Source organism: Hemibagrus wyckioides, linkage group LG15 (assembly GCF_019097595.1).
Source record: "Hemibagrus wyckioides isolate EC202008001 linkage group LG15, SWU_Hwy_1.0, whole genome shotgun sequence".
Lineage (NCBI taxonomy): Eukaryota > Metazoa > Chordata > Actinopteri > Siluriformes > Bagridae > Hemibagrus > Hemibagrus wyckioides.
This window is the reverse complement of record NC_080724.1, coordinates 14,969,756-14,986,712: the sequence shown is the minus strand read 5'-3', so window position 1 is coordinate 14,986,712 and position 16,957 is coordinate 14,969,756. Positions and strand designations below refer to the sequence as shown.

At 41.5% G+C, this 16,957-nt stretch overlaps 1 protein-coding gene across 5 annotated transcripts in view; it reads right to left on the bottom strand.

The window, feature by feature from the left end:
• The window catches only part of agrn (agrin), a 227,835-nt gene that overhangs the window by 88,558 nt on the left and 122,320 nt on the right, over nt 1-16,957 (bottom strand). For all 5 annotated transcript variants that reach the window (XM_058409023.1, XM_058409026.1, XM_058409027.1 and 2 more), the window contains one exon: nt 5,248-5,472. In XM_058409023.1, the coding sequence (XP_058265006.1) occupies nt 5,248-5,472 (225 nt within the window). The remainder of the gene's footprint in view (nt 1-5,247; nt 5,473-16,957) is intronic.

The following is a 16,957-nucleotide window of genomic DNA, read 5'->3' as shown; positions in this document are numbered from 1 at the left end:
GTGTGCATGTGTGGGTGTGAAATCGCTGCAATTAAAATCCCAAGCTGAAAGTCTTAATTGTTGTCTGTGAAGTGTCATTTTGTTCAGAAGAATGTGCGAGTGACAGGTGACGAGCCATCGCTGATGGGTGAGAGGGAGTTAATGGCGGCGCACTGGCCGTGGGCCCGAACCGCGCCCTGGCAGCATCACATTTAATAGTAATGGAAATGCCATGTTGCTTATTGTAATAAGCATGACAGTCTCGCCTGCCTCCACACTTTTCGACACAGAGAAGAGACAAAGGACATCACAGTGGCTGTCGCACATTAGAACAATGCCAAGCTGTGAGCAAGTCATACACATCAGGAGAAAGAAAGAGCGGCGAAGGAAAGCAACACAGAGAGACGGGGAGATCGAGAAAATGGGCTGAGAACTGGAGGAATAAAGATTAAACCAAACAAGAACAAAGAGATAGAGAAAAGAAGAGACAATGAGCATAGACAAGAAGGAAAAGCATAAGTATAAAAAAAGAGAGCAAATCAAAGACAAAGAAGTAGGCAGATTCCAAAGCTGTGGATTAAAGATGACAATCTTGCATACAGGAGCGCACAGCTTGGCTTGGGAATGAGACGGAGAAAAAAAGAGCATAAAGGGACATGCAAAGCCAGTGTCAGGTCAGAGATCCGTAAATGAACACATTGGAGTGGACCATGTGGGAGGAAAACATTTACTCTGACCAATGAGCTTCTCATAATGTAAACTCCAGGCACACCAAGCTATGTGTGCAAGCCATAATTGCTGCAAAAACCATTACCTCTTATTAACAGAACATGTGCAAGCCAATGGCCCTGCATCCAAGCTCCAAGCTGCTCCAGCTGCTCGATTAGCACAACCCCACTGTAATGAACCGGGCGTAGCTGAGACCTAGTGGTGTCCTGGATAAACAATAGCTATAACTACTGTTTATCTAGCCGGCTAGCAATCTAAATCTAAAATCTCTACTGTAAGAGTAACTTTCAGGGAGGTTTTAAATTAACTTTACTAGTAGTTTTTAAACCTAAATTCCATTTCCATTTACTTGTTTGGCTGATACTTTTATACAAAGCCAATTAGAGCTGAGGCAGGATACAACCGAGCAGCTGATGGTTATCATTACTCAAAGACCAGGGGTGATAAGTAACAGTGCAGTTAATCATCTTAAGGAATAAAGAGGGCAGTGGTGGCTCAATTTTTAAAGCTCTGGATTACTGATCAGAAGGTTGGAGGTTCAAGCCGCCACTGTTGGACCCTTAAGGAAGGCCCTGACCTCTCTCTGCTCCAGAGGTGCTGTATCATGACCGACCCTGTGCTCTGACCCCAGCTTCCTGGGAAAAAAAGTATTTAACAGTGCTGTAATATATACGTGACAAATAAAGGCTTCTTCTTCAAAGACTCTGGGAAATCTCAAAGTGCAGCTTTAAATTCATGACTCTACTTAAATTCAAGTAGAAAGAGTTACTTAAATTATGAAGGCAAAATTTGTCTGCCTCAGGTCTCGCACTGATTTAAGTTAATGATGCTACCTTAGTGCTCCTTTAACTGTACAGGTTTCACCAACTCTGCAGATGAATATCACACAGAAAGAATTCCCTGTGCGTGATGTAGAGATTGGTGTAATTAGAAGGCTTAATATCTGATTTATTGCCACTGCGGCCGAAGTCAGCTGAAATTTTGGCAGGGTCAATCATTTTAAATTAAAATCTCGCCACTGCTACGACACTCGACTAACAGCAGGACCACATAGGGTCACGTAAAACTCACAAGAGCAGCTACAAGCAGAACAGTAGCGATGATGCTATTTAATATGCTTTTGTCTTTACGACCACTTTGTTTCTGTTTCTGCACAATCCTGATCTGTAGTCATTTTTGTTAATTGCAGCTTTATTGTTCATCCCACTATATCCTATGACATGGACAATACCTGGTATTACACAATCTGTTTTAGATAGAATTTAACCACAACTTTTCTGGGATCACGTCATAAAGTGTGACAAGTAGTAATCTTAAATGACTGCCGAAATCACACCATCTACACCCAGATTCAGGGGAATGATAAAATTAAATACAGATACTTAACACGCAAGACTTACAGGTACTTTTTTTAGAATGCACCTCTGTCAAGGACCAAACACTGGCAGCCATGACTGGCCATTAATATGTATTGGCTAAAGCCAGATTATAGGAATCTCTTCTCACTTACACAAAATGCTCCTAACCAAACCAGAAGCCTTGGATTAACACAGATATCTGAGACTGGTACAAAGCACTGGCTCACTTACATGACAAAAATCGCTACAAAGAGACTTGGTATGATTTGCGAAAAGCCATCAGGATGGCCAAAAGGCTGTTCTGCGATAATCAAATAATAATTCCTGTGACTGCTAACATATGTAGCAAGAACTGCAAATCATAGCGGATTATAAAGAAAATCCTGGCAGTTTTAATAACACCACTGTCTCGCATCTAGATGATCTTAACAGGTTCTACGTGTGTGCTGAGTGTGACTCACAGCGTCGCCACTGAACCCTGTGAAAAATGTGCTCAAGCACTCCCTTCAGGTAAGACAGCTGATGTGAGGGGGTTTTTAAAGCTGTTAATGCATGCTAAGAGAGTAGATCATGCTGTGTTCTTATAACGTGGCTCTTAGTTATTTTTAAATTGTCACAGTCATTACATAAGGTTCTGTTGGTAATAAGAAAATCCTCAATTATACCGTATATCTCTGATTATAGACCTGTTGCTCATCTATACGTCGTAATTATTTGTATCCGTAATACTCCCAGGTTCGAACTCACAGCCCTAACCACAGAACCACTAACTGTATTTTACCATCGTGCTGAAGCAAAGGAACCTTAAATCTTTTAGCTAGTTTTTTAAATAGCTGTTAGACTTTCCTGAGAGTGTGTGACAAATAAAAGTGCAATAGATCTCCTTTAATATAGGAGCATCACAAGAGTGCCTCAAATCAAATCTCATAACACCACATCAGGAAAAATGGTTCTAACATATGTGACTAGAAGTTTGTTATAATGGAGATGTGTGAAGGATATAGGTGAGGGATCTGTTCGTTTGGGCAGTCAGAATAACGAATAGATACAAACGTGGACACATACACACACGAGCTCTAACATACATACATGCACCATGCGGCAGTTTACGTGATGTGGTGTTTAGCACTGACTCATGCATGTATATAATCTTTATGGACATGTCCGTTGTGTGAATGTGAGTGCTTGCATATGTGAAACCGGGGCTTAGAAATGTCCGTGATACAAGGCAGATTAATGACTGTTAGTTTGAGGGACATTGTCCATCTCAGGGGCCATGATGTGGAGCGTTCTCCATGGACTCACTAAGACATCGATTATATTCGCCCTTGAGGGGCTTGAGCAATCATTGGGACCTGTCTGCCAGGGGGCCATTATTTAAGGCGATGACTGCTCTCTGCTTACTCTGATGCCACAGAGACCTCTCTCTGTCTCCAATGTCAGTCTCAAAGTCAACCATCTCAGTGTCAGCCACCTCTGAGTTAGGAGCTTCTAGAAAAATGATACAAATGCATGACTAGGATTTCTATTTAAACTACAAAGAAATTACACTTATTTACTCGTTTATTTCTGGGGTTTATGACTGTGACAAATATAAATGACTTGATAAAGGTAAAGACAAATCTGTTCTAGTTCTTTCTAGTGAATCAAATAGCAGACAAAGAAACGACTAATGCAGGCTTCAATAAATTCATCAGATCCTTCATAAATGCTAGGGGGCATTTTAACAAGTGTATTCATACGACATGACTGTCACTGGGCTAGACAAAAATCAGCTCCAGCCTCCATCATCTGCTTTGGTTTTAGTTACATCCATCTGTTGTTTTATGGTTCTACTATAAGGCATTAGCTGACAGTAAATAAAGCTATACAGACACCAAAACCTTTTTTCGATGTATTTTGTTGCTTGAAAGAGAGACAGAGAGAGACAGATCTAAGCCCTGAAAGCCCATGTGTACCAAAATAATTGGAAGTATAACGATCAGCACACAAGAGCTAAGAGCGAATAAATCAATTAAGAAATGTGCACTGATGTGCTTGATCTACTCTCCTCTATGAGATCTGTACCTCTAAAACCAAAGAAATGACTGCTGTTTCTTTTTTACCAGACGATGGGCTGTTCAATAAGAGAACAGGTCTTGACCTACAGAAACTGCTGCTGCTTTGACCCGCTGCCACAGCAGTCTGCTCAGCTGAATTATCTCAAATGAAGACATGCTGAACCATAAAAGTTGGCAAGGAAAGATGCATTAAATATAATAAATCCAATACGTCTGGGAGGAGAAGGAAAAGCGAGTACACTGACAATTTTGAGAGCTCAGGGAAATGTCTGGGAGATGTCATTAGATGGTCCAAAGTGGCTGAGGGCTCTTTCACGTACAGAAAGAGAAAGTCATTCTATACTCATGACTCAAAAGCTTCAACTCAACATGAAGCACTTTAACGAAAGAAGGAATAATGTAGAAATTCAGACAGCCATTGAGGTGAGGTAGGAGGGAGCTGTCACTCAGGACAGAATGATTTATTTGAAATCTTCGGTGTAGTTTTTGTTAAAGCACTCCTACGCTCCAATTTCAACAATCATATGTGCGGAATCTCAGGTCACACACAACCAACGTCTTTTGATACTTCGGTTTGTCTTAAAATAATGGCACACATTTAGCTTAAAAAGCTTTTTGTTTAAGATATAGTATGTAAAACTTCTCAGTGAAGCTGAAATTCATTCATCTTTAGTAACCACTTTATTCTGGTGAAAGCTTCAGGAGATCCTTAGGCTATATCGCTGGGAGCACTGGTTGTGAGGACGGAATACACTTCGGGTGAGATGCCAGTCTATCCTAGGCACCATGAACATACTTATTCAAATTGTGGGGAAATGTAGAGTATCCAGTCCACCTAGCGGAATGTTTCTAGGAGGTTGGTGGAAACCAGAAAACCCAGAGGATCCCCAAATGGATATTCTGCACAAGCTCAGAATCAGAATCAGGAAACATGGAACTTGATGTGTAGAAACAAATATTCTCCATTAAGATACAACAAACCTACCGATGAACTGATTTTCGTTTTTTATTTCCTCTTGAACAGCTTCTACAATTCCCACTACAAGTGCCTCATACGCACAATAAGAAAATAGTCAGATGCCAAGAGTGATCAGAGATAATTCGTGAAGATGATGACTCACCACAGGAGCCGATGTGCTGGAGGCGGATGTTCTTGTTGGTGGAGCAGGCCTTCATGTTGAGCGCACACTCGCTTGGGTAGTCCAAGCCATCGCTGCCACACACTGTAACCTTAGGCACATGATCACAGCTCAGAGGACACATGCACTTAGCGCTTAGGCCATCAGAAGACTGGATGCAGGTGCTGCCGTAGCTACACGTCACCTCACTGCATGGGTCCTTCAGAGCTGAGAACACAGACAAAGACAAAAGCATGATTTATTCTTAAAGTGCACTGTAAAATCTTATATTATTAAGTTGCCCAAAATGTTCCCCAATCGGAGAGTTTGGTTGCTTTGAAACCTAAACAGCTAAAGTAATTTGACATATGATGAAGCTAGTTAATTAGTGAAGAGCATAATCTTGACTGAAGGAAGCGAACAAATATATGATCATGTAGCACACTGTCTTTGAGGCAAAATTAGCAACATTTCCTCTTCGGATCACATTTCTGAGTCAAGCTATCATTTGTATATTCTCTAGACATATTTCACCACAGCATGATTCTGTAAACTATGTAGGAGAGTAATATAACTGCTTTTATGCTGGACTTTTTCCACACATCTGCATGTTCCAGAGCCTGAAAAAAAGGATTCTGTTAACCAGATTATGCCTCGAACGATGTGTGTAGCACAGGAAGCAGTGGGATTTGTAAAGCGTAGCACTCTCTATTGTCTTAGCATCAAGGTCTGTCAAAGCGCTGAGTTTAAACATGAATTTCTTTTTCTGCAAAAGTCAAGAAAGGAATAAATGAACTTACTTGTCTTTCATGCATCTATGGAAAAAAGAAATCCCCCGAATACTAAATCTGTTTGCCTCAGATGCTAGTGATTTGTCTACACTTTGCTTAGTGTCTTATTAAACAATCCAGTAGCACTTGCATTAAATGAAAAAGATACAGAAACTGAAATATGATCAATCACTGTTCAAAAAGCAGCTGAATTTGCTGATCTGAGAACTACCTATTCATCAATTGGAATATTGTGTACTAGACCTCCCAGAACACCTGCAAGATTCTGGATATGAAGAACTTTCCCCGAGTAAATCTGCCTATCTGTATATCTTTAAAAGTTAAGCCGCCAACTTAAGTTGCCAATTCTGAATATCCCCCTGAGAGAATATGCTTGTGTTTGTGAGAAATGAGCCAGACTGCTGCTCATCTAATGCCTGTTTTGTGTGGAAATAAAGCTGGGAGGTCTGGCCAAGCCTCGTCCATCAACACGGGCTTTAAAAAGCGGGTTAAAGCGAGGCATGGTGCTGAAGCACTTCCTCCAGCTCTTCTGCATGTATGAGGTATACCAGATGGCACAGAGCTCCACTTTCCCGATTCAGTCACAGCTGGATGACTGTAGAAACAAGTCCCTCTAATTTACCCGATTCAAGCAGGCTTTGCATCCACAATGCATTCTCAATTGCTATGCTTCAGCATTTCTTCGCTGCAGCAGAGAGGACCTAATCAGTCTATTTTTTTTAGCTCTGAAAATGAGAACGCCATGTTTTCCTCTAGACGACTTTGTCTCTATCTTATTAAACACCTCGCCACTCAGGAATGACTTTAATTCTACGTGGATGAAAAAGAAACATTTTTTTCCCCCCCGAGCCGGGCTAAAAGGTGATCAGACTGAAATAAATATTTATTTGGATTTGATGCGCTACCTTCAGAAGAGGCAATGCGATCATTATCGTTATTATATTTTGCGATAAATATTCATGCGAGGCATTGAGGAAAGCACAGACAGGAAGCGGGCAGGGAGTGGCACTTCAGAGCGGCTCTGTTTCATTTCCTACAGTCCAGTGGCCCTTGCGTCCCCAGGCGCACTCTGCTATATTGCCTATTATCACTCCCTTTGTCCATGCCTGGCGTTTTTCATCAGAGCTGCATATCAGCTCACAATCCCATGATGCATCATTTGCTGCCTTTATTCTGTGCGAATCCGAATCAACTCCAGTCCACTCATCTGGATGAAGATGAATTTTTTCTCTTCTCACATCTCCCTATAGACCACGGCATGCTTTTTTTCCCTCTATCATTCCACATGCAGTATATACGGAACGTATTAATGAAAGGATGCGCTTGGTGGAAGCTTCGTCTGGCGAAAGATTAAAGCGAGTTCTCTGTAGAAATCTTCTGTCTTAGAAAAAGATGCCTTCTTCCCTTTTTCCTCTCTCACAACACTCGCAACACGCAACACTTCCGGCTCATTCCGGCAAGCTCACTAAATCAAGCACTGTCAGGTGTTAAAAAAAAAGCAAGAAAAGAAACAACTTTTTGCTCGCCAAGAAGTGGGAGCTATCTGAAAAATGACAACGAGTGAGCTCATTCAGCATGGGCTCAGGGGACCGCCATGGATCAGAGGTGTTGGTCTTTACACCTTTTCGGAGCTACTGCTATTGATAAAAATGCCTCTGACTCATGTTTTCTCATCTCGTCATCTCGGTTTAATAGCGAGCGGGAGGAGAAATGAGCTATTTCAAGTCACCTGTCTAATATTTCGCAGCATCTTAGCTATAAATTAATATAAAAATGGTTATCCTTTTTAGGACAACAGACGCCACTAAATCAGACTGATCAGACTGTCTGAGTGTCGGTCCCAAGGTCAACTGTAAGTCATCACACTCTCACTTCCAACTAAAGTCCCTCAGCTGCTAGTCTTTAATGAGTTGCTTGGAGGGATGCTGCCAGTACAAATTGCATCATTTATCACTGGGACAAAAAGTATTTATTGTCATTGTTAAAGAAAATGATTCCCATTGAGTCACATCAGAGCATGAAAGATTTGGTATATTTTTCTGATTTCAATTTAAACTCCTCTCAAGATATGGGTAAGCAGAAGAGGAAATGAACTGTACTCTTTTTACAGTACTTGAGATCATGCTGTTTGGGTTTTTTTTTTTTGTATAATTAAATCATAATATTTTTACTTTCACTTGAGTTTCCCAGCAATATTCAACTTTGCTACAATTATTTTTGATTACAAAGTTCTGGAGCCAAGTATTATCCATTTTGAAATCATTCAATTTAAGGCGCAATCAAAATAAATCAGTTTCCTCATGAAAGCACACTTCAGAAACATGTGCAGTAAGCTCGCTAATTCTCCCTTTCTCTGTGGCTAGCCTGACAATCAACGTCAACTTATAAGCTGTTACGATTGTTACGGTTTTACCTTTCTGAGAAGCTGATAGCGCTGTCTTTATTTCAGCAAATCTCATTCTCTCCTTTTTCTTTCTAATGTTTCATGGGCTTCCAACGTGGTTTCGGGGCACAATTAGCACCAGTATATGAAAATTAAGGTTAGCTGGCTAGCTAAATTTGCCAAATCCTAATCTAAGTACTGCTACAACCTTCGTCTGACTCCCAAAGGCTACGTAGCTAGAAATATGTCCAAATGAACATAATGAATCTAGTTTTGTAACAGTTTATGAAACACTGAGAGGATTTGGCTAACCTTACTTTTCCTCATGTATATACGGTTAATAATTTTGCTCTGCAGTCTCGACTGACTCCTTAAGTATGCACTTAAATAAAGAATGCTGATAGAATAAAAAATGCCACTGGTTGAAAGTATGTACAGTACCAGCTTCTTAGATTTGGACAAGTCAACAAATTGGCTGTAAAAATGTAAGAAACATAAGAGGCAGTATGATGCTGATTTGCCAGGCTAGCCACAGAGAAAGAGAGAGGGAAAGCCTAAGAGAGAAGGCGCCACAGTGAGAGTGGGAAGAAATGCATCCGGAGCTGGAGCTCTGTTTATTCTCAAGCTTCTCTGAACTCGGGCTGAGCTCCTCTCAGCTAATTAACTCCGCAGTGAAATTCCAAAGTTCTGGCAGGTTAAAGTTTTGATAATGAGCGAAGAGGAGGAGGAATAATGCAATGTAGGCACATTCGCTCCTGCTATGGCCCTTCAGCCCTGCACTGCAAAAACTAATAAGTAGATGTGAAGGCACAAACAGGAGGAAGGAAACAGTGAGGCAGAAAGAGGGCGGGTGAGAGAGGAGAGAGAGAGAGAGAGAGAGAGAGAGAGAGAGAGAGAGATGCAAATATTCCTCCACCCTTCCGCCTCTCTGTCAGTGTTAGATTGTGTTTGTGTTGGTCTGTATTAAAGTATAATTTAAGCTGGGATCTGTCACTGAGTGCTCTCTCTCTTCATATGTGTGTGTGTGTGTGTGATTGCTTTGCTTAGTGATGCCAGGTGAGAAAGTCTGTGTGTACCTTATTAACTATATACACATTAAGTACATACCTGCATATGAATACATTATTCAGAACACATAGATAACATTTTCTAATTACAGACAGGAATAGGAAGTGTGATATTTGTAATTATTTTTCGAGAGCTTGCCAGAAAGGTTCACAGGTCATCTGATTACCTGAGTGCTCAGGATCGCTTGTGTTTTAAATTAGGTTATACTGTACGATGGGAAATCATACAGTACCGACTAAATGTATTAAAACCCAGTGGAACCTCAGCATACAAATGCGCTCCCTTACGAATTTCCGCCTTAAGAATTGCAAGGAATTTGCATCGTCATACGAAGCATTTCCGGCATACGAATGAACCGAACTGAAAGCAGTTTGGAAAGAGTCAACCCACGATACCAACATTGCCTTCAGCATGCGTGATTTTTCATGCGTTTTTTTTTGTTGACAAAATGGATGGTCTGTTCTATTTGTAACCCAAACTTGGTGGCACGACTTCCTGTGAGGACCCTTGACATGCAATGCTTAGCTTGGGTCAGTTCTTTGTAAGCAGCCATACAGTTCACATACACTTCATATTGCTAATATTTTTTGTGTGGCTGGAACACGATTATCCGCAGTATTTCTTATGGGAAATTCATTTCGTAATACAAATTTTCACCTTTTCACCTCCAGAATGAATTAAATTCATATACCGAGGTTCCACTGTATATCATGGATGAACACAAACAAAAATAACATTTTTCAGGCTTAGTATACACCCACTTCAAGTTTAAATCAGAATACTAATACGTATTTGGAACACTAAACAGGTACACATGCACTGTGATTGTAGCATGGTGTTAGATGTCTAATTCATACAGTGCACTATTTTTAGGGTCTGTCATTGTGTAGACCTGTTCAAAGTGCACTCTGTTAATCCTACAGTGCATGCTAATAGATATTGCACAAACAATGTGTTCTATTGTCCACTGAATACTCATAATGCACTGCGTCGTGTTCACTCATAATGCACTGTGTTGTGTTCACTCATAATGCACTGTGTTGTTAGATAGGTATATCTTCAGCAGGTCCCATTTCCCTTCAATCTAAATCAGTTCAATCCAGTCGTTAATACAGTATGTACCCTAAGCACTGCAATCAGATTCATATACATCCCACGTGCATTACATATATTCTTCAGCAATGACCAGTTCTTTCCATAAGTTTAAGATATAAATGAACCAGATCATTCCACCTCTTTATTGAGGTGTTTACATGAGGGCTTTTCAATCTCTTTGCTAACAGATTATTTGGCTGCATGTGACTGAGAAAGACCGTGAGCCAATAGCAGACTTCTCACGTATGTGAGATTATCTGACAATCCAGCTTCCCTTGCACACGCATGTTATTATGTGCCCTAATGCTCTTTTATGTGCCTTTATGTGCTTGTGTATGTAATTCTGAATATAATGACTACATTATGTCTGCTTGTAACAGCTCTGTGTGATATCTTCCCCTCTCCACTTGTATACTGTCCACACTTAACCGTGCAATATTTATTTTCCATGTTCATAATGTGCTCAAACGCATCTCCTCCCTCTCTGTACGGCCTCATAGACAGAGGGGGGTAAAAAAAAATTTCTAATGAATAAAGGCATCCTGAACGTTAACTCTAATGAGGAGAAAGGCATGGGTGCATCCAGCTTTTTCTCCTTCCAGAACTTTCCTACTACTAACTCTTTCTGTCACACTTCCACACAAACCCGCTCCCAACCCACGCCTTCTCCACATACACTGTTTTGCACTCGCGCTGAGGCATAAAGCCAGAAATAGAGGCGACGCTGAGACAAAGAAGGAAGACCCTTTCCACACCTTCATTCGCACGTACTCACACAGACACACATGCTCCAATCCCCAAATTCTGCTCTGTTCTCCCACCCGTGACTTGTGTCATACTCGGCTCTGCTCGGTGATTCATTCTTTTGATGTATTTCTTCAAAGGGCTTATTTGACTGCAGCTGTCTTTCTCTCATATGCATTACCGTTAGCTGTGAATGCAAAAAAAATAAAAAAATCAGGCACAGAAACTGATAAAACATGGCACTGCTGCTGAAGCTCAAAGGCCAAGAGGATATTCTGGCAATACTTGCGTACGCATTTGCGCTCGCTTAAACTTATGGCACGTGGAGCTGAACAGTAAGAGCACACTTCTGCTCTCATTCTACCTTCCCAAGCACAATCTACTAAAACATACTGTGTGCTTTATCTTTGTTTAAACAGGATGCTAAGCGTGATCAATTTCTCTGCAGCTGTCTGACAGTTGTCTCAGGCCGGATTTGATATGTATTTGTGTGTGTGTGTGTGTGTGTGTAGTTAATAGGCTCAGAGAAGCTGCACTTATTCAAGAACAATTAACAGCAAGGCTCACAAAAGCACTGCCCTGTGCTACACGCTAATCAACCGAAGCATCGCATGCCTGTTTGAAGGTCATGGGTCAATGATGTCTGCCAGGAAGCAAACAGAAACGCTGGACCTCATGAAGGCCACCGACGGCTTTCACGGTAATCATTCTGACAAGAAAAGAGAAAGAATGCGGACTGCACAAATTTTTCTTTCATATTCACAGTGATGCAAATGAAACAGGGAACCGCGGCTGAAAGCATCAGCCGTTGGAAATGGTTGCTTTCCTAACGAAATACGTTTTGAGACAAATCAGCAGCCTTCCAACAGCTCACGCTCTGCCAAAACACACAACAGCAGACAAACAAGCATGTGCCTGTATGCTCACCCATATCTATATTTGTATAAATATTTATATCATCTTTACTGTGGACTGATTTCACTGCTTATAGAAATAGTCATTTTGGCCAGTAAAGCCCTTTAAATTAAATTAAATATTTCAATTAATTTTCCCAGGTAAAATTCAGTGATTAATAATAACGAACTATGAGCTTTAGCATTAATGAAGTATAAGCCAAGTAACACTCTCATAAGCGCCTTCGTTGGGAGACCAAACTAAATAATGAACATCTGCTTTAACTAATATCTTTTAATCCATGGTGAAAACTACACCAACGATAACTAATATGTATTCACTCCAAAGCTTGCTCTCTGTTAATTTGCAAAATCAGGTAGATTCCAACAATTTACCTCATCACGTTCAAATAATGATCATCTTTCAGTAACGTAATGTATACTACAGCACTGTTAAATTCTCCAGTCTGATTAGTCAGAAGGTGTCGATTCACTTTCCGTAACCACATGGCTTTATCACAGGTTTATATTAACACTCTCACTCTAATACGTTATTGTTTCTATAGCAACAGCTAATTCACAGGCACTTGTATAGCGGATATGCCACATGATCCAAGATTGGTGATAAATGGATTCAAAATGATTGTTATCTAACAAAGTCGCTTGTTTTGTAAGCATTCCTCAGAGGTAACTTAATGTTGTGTTGTTCTTTAATTGTCAAAAAATATCTTGTTGGCAAATTGTTGTATAAATGCAAATAAAAAACACTCGAGGATATTCTGTTAATGAAAATGATCAACGTTAGGGTGGTTACAAAGATGTTAGCAGCAGATCCTTTAAGTTGCGAGGTGAGGGCCTCCATGGATCGGACTTGTTTGTCCAGCACATCCCACAGATGCTCGACTGGATTGAGATCTGGGGAATTTTAAAGCCCCATATGAAACAAACTGCAATGCACTGTGTATTCTGACACCTTTCTATCAGAACCAGTATTAACTTCTTCAGCAATTTGAGCAACAGTAGCTCATCTGTTGGGGACGGATCACACGGGCCAGCCTTCACTCCCTATGTGCATCAGTGAGCCTTGGCCACCAATGACCCTGTCGTCAGTTCACCACTTCCTTGCACCACTTTTGATAGATACTGACCACTGCAGACCGGGAACACCCCACAAAAGCTACAGTTCTGGAGATGCTCTGATCCTGTCATCTAGCCATCACAATTTGGCCCTTGTCAAACTCGCTCAAATCCTTACGCTTGCCCATTTTTCCTGCTTCTAACACATCAACATTTAGGACAAAATGTTCACTTGCTGCCTAATATATCCCACCCACTAACAGGTGCCATGATGAGGAGATAATTAGTGTTATTCACTTCACCTGTCACTGCTCATAATGTTATGCCTGATCGATATATATAGTGAGGGAAAAAATAATTTGATCCCCTGCTGATTTTGTACGTTTGCCCACTGACAAAGAAATGATCAATCTGTAATTTTAATGGTAGGTGTACTTGAACAATGAGAGGCAGAATAACAACAAAAAAAATCCAGAAAAACGCATTTCAGAAAAGTTATACATTGATTTGCATTTTAATGAGTGAAATAAGTATTTGATTGATCCCCTATCAATCAGAAAGATTTCTGGCTCCCAGGTGTCTTTTATACAGGTAAGGAGCTGAGATTACAGTAGGAGCACTCTCAGGGAGTGATCTTAATCTCAGCTTGTTAACTGTATGAAAGACACCTGTCCACAGAAGGAAGCAATCAATCAGATTCCAAACTCTCCATCATGGCCAAGACCAAAGAGCTGTCCATGGATGTCAGGGACAAGATTGTAGACCTACACAAGGCTGGAATGAGCTACAAGACCATCGCCAAGCAGCTTGGTGAGAAGGTGACAACAGTTGGTGCGATTATTCCCAAATGGAAGAAACACAAAAGGACTGTCAATCTTCCTCGGTCTGGGGCTCCATGCAAGATCTCACCTCATGGAGTTTCAATGATCATAAGAACGGCAAGGAATCAGCCCAGAATTACACTGGAGGATTTTGTCAATGATCTCAAGGCAGCTGGGACCATAGTCACCAAGAAAACAATTGGTAACACACTACGCCATGAAAGACTGAAATCCAGTAGCGCCCGCAAGGTCCCCCTGCTAAAGAAAGCACATGTACAGTCTCATCTGAAGTTTGCTAGTTGAACATCTGAATGATTCAGAGGAGAATTGGGTGAAAGTGTTGTGGTCAAATGAGACCAAAATCCAGCTCTTTGGCATCAACTCAACTCGCCGTGTTTGGAGGAGGAGGAATGCTGCCTATGACTCCAAGAAGACCATCGCCACCGTCAAACATGGAGGTGGAAACATTATGCTTTGGGGGTGTTTTTCTGCTAAGGGGACAGGACAACTGCACCGCATCAAAGGGACGATGGACGGAGCCATGTACTGTCAAATTTGGAGTGAGAACCTCCTTCCCTCAGCCAGGGCATTGAAAATGGGTCGTGGATGGATATTCCAGCCTGAAAATGACCCAAAACACACGGCCAAGGCAACAAAGGAGTGGTTCAAAAAGAAGCACATTAAGGTCCTGTAGTGGCCTAGCCAGTCTCCAGACCTTAATCCCATAGAAAATCTGTGGAGGGAGCTGAAGGGTCAGCCACAAAACCTTAATGACTTGGAGAGGATCTGCAAAGAGGAGTGGGCCCAAATTCCTTGAGATGTGAGATGTGTGCAAACCTGGTGGCCAACTACAAGAAATGTCTGACGTCTGTGATTGCCAACAAGGGTTTGCCACCAAGTACTAAGTCATGTTTTGAAAAGGGGTCAAATACTTTTTTGACTCAATAAAATGCAAATCAATGTAGAACTTTTATGAAATGTGTTTTTCTGGATTTTTTTGTTGTTATTCTGTCTCTCACTGTTCAGATAAACCTACCATTAAAATTACAGACTGATCATTTCTTTGTCAGTGGGCAAACGTACAAAATCAGCAGGGGATCAAATAATTTTTTTCCCTCACTGTATATATATATATATATATATATATATATATATATATATATATATATATACACTATATTGCCGAAAGTATTCGCTCACCTGCCTTGACTCGCATATGAACTTAAGTGACATCCCATTCCTAATCCATAGGGTTCAATATGATGTCGGTCCACCCTTTGCAGCTATAACAGCTTCAACTCTTCTGGGAAGGCTGTCCACAAGGTTTAGGAGTGTGTTTATGGGAATTTTTGACCATTCTTCCAGAAACGCATTTGTGAGGTCACTGACTAGTCTCCGCTCTTATTCATCCCAAAGGTGTTCTATCGGGTTGAGGTCAGGACTCTGTGCAGGCCAGTCAAGTTCCTCCACACCAGACTCTGTCATCCATGTCTTTATGGACCTTGCTTTGTGCACTGGTGCACAGTCATGTTGGAAGAGGAAGGGGCCAGCTCCAAACTGTTCCCACAAAGTTGGGAGCATGGAATTGTCCAAAATGTCTTGGTATGCTGAAGCATTCAGAGTTCCTTTCACTGGAACTAAGGGGCCAAGCCCAGCTCCTGAAAAACAACCCCACACCATAATCCCCCCTCCACCAAACTTTACACTTGGCACAATGCAGTCAGACAAGTACCGTTCTCCTGGCAACCGCCAAACCCAGACTCGTCCATCAGATTGCCAGATGGAGAAGCGCGATTCGTCACTCCAGAGAACGCGTCTCCACTGCTCTAGAGTCCAGTGGCGGCGTGCTTTACACCACTGCATCCGAAGCTTTGCATTGCACTTGGTGATGTATGGCTTGGATGCAGCTGCTCGGCCATGGAAGCCCATTCCATGAAGCTCTCTGCGCACTGTTCTTGAGCTAATCTGAAGGCCACATGAAGTTTGGAGGTCTGTAGCGATTGACTCTGCAGAAAGTTGGCGACCTCTTCGCACTATGCGCCTCAGCATCCGCTGACCCCGCTCTGTCAGTTTACGTGGCCTACCACTTCGTGGCTGAGTTGCTGTCGTTCCCAAACACTTCCACGTTCTTATAATACAGCTGACAGTTGACTGTGGAATATTTAGGAGCGAGGAAATTTCACGACTGGATTTGTTGCACAGGTGGCATCCTATCACAGTTCCACGCTGGAATTCACTGAGCTCCTGAGAGCGACCCATTCTTTCACAAATGTTTGTAAAAACAGTCTGCATGCCTAGGTGCTTGATTTTATACACCTGTGGCCATGGAAGTGATTGGAACACCTGATTCTGATTATTTGGATGGGTGAGCGAATACTTTTGGCAATATAGTGTATATATATATATATATATATATATATATATATATATCTGTAATTGACATTGACATACACAGTGTACATGATACTGCTGATACCATGCTGTCTTGTCTATTGTGAGCACGTAAATGCAGCGCAGCAGAAACAATTCTATCAGAGTCCTGGTTTTGTCCTTGACCTGCCTCTCTCAGAGTGGCCGAGTGCCTCAGAGAGAGCTTGCGCCCCACTGCCTGATGGGAAAACCATTTCTCTCCTTGCATTAACCTGAGAGAGAAAGGGCAGGAGCCCAGCGGCCATGCTGCTCTGTGATTATGACTTCTTCATCCAAAGGGGTTGGTGTGTGTGTGTCTGTGCTTGCGCGATAGATGAGAGTAAGAGAGACTGAAGGAGTGTGATAGCTATTAGCTTTTCACACAGTGTTTGACTGAATTAAAAATTGTGCATGTACAGTAAGCACAGGTAA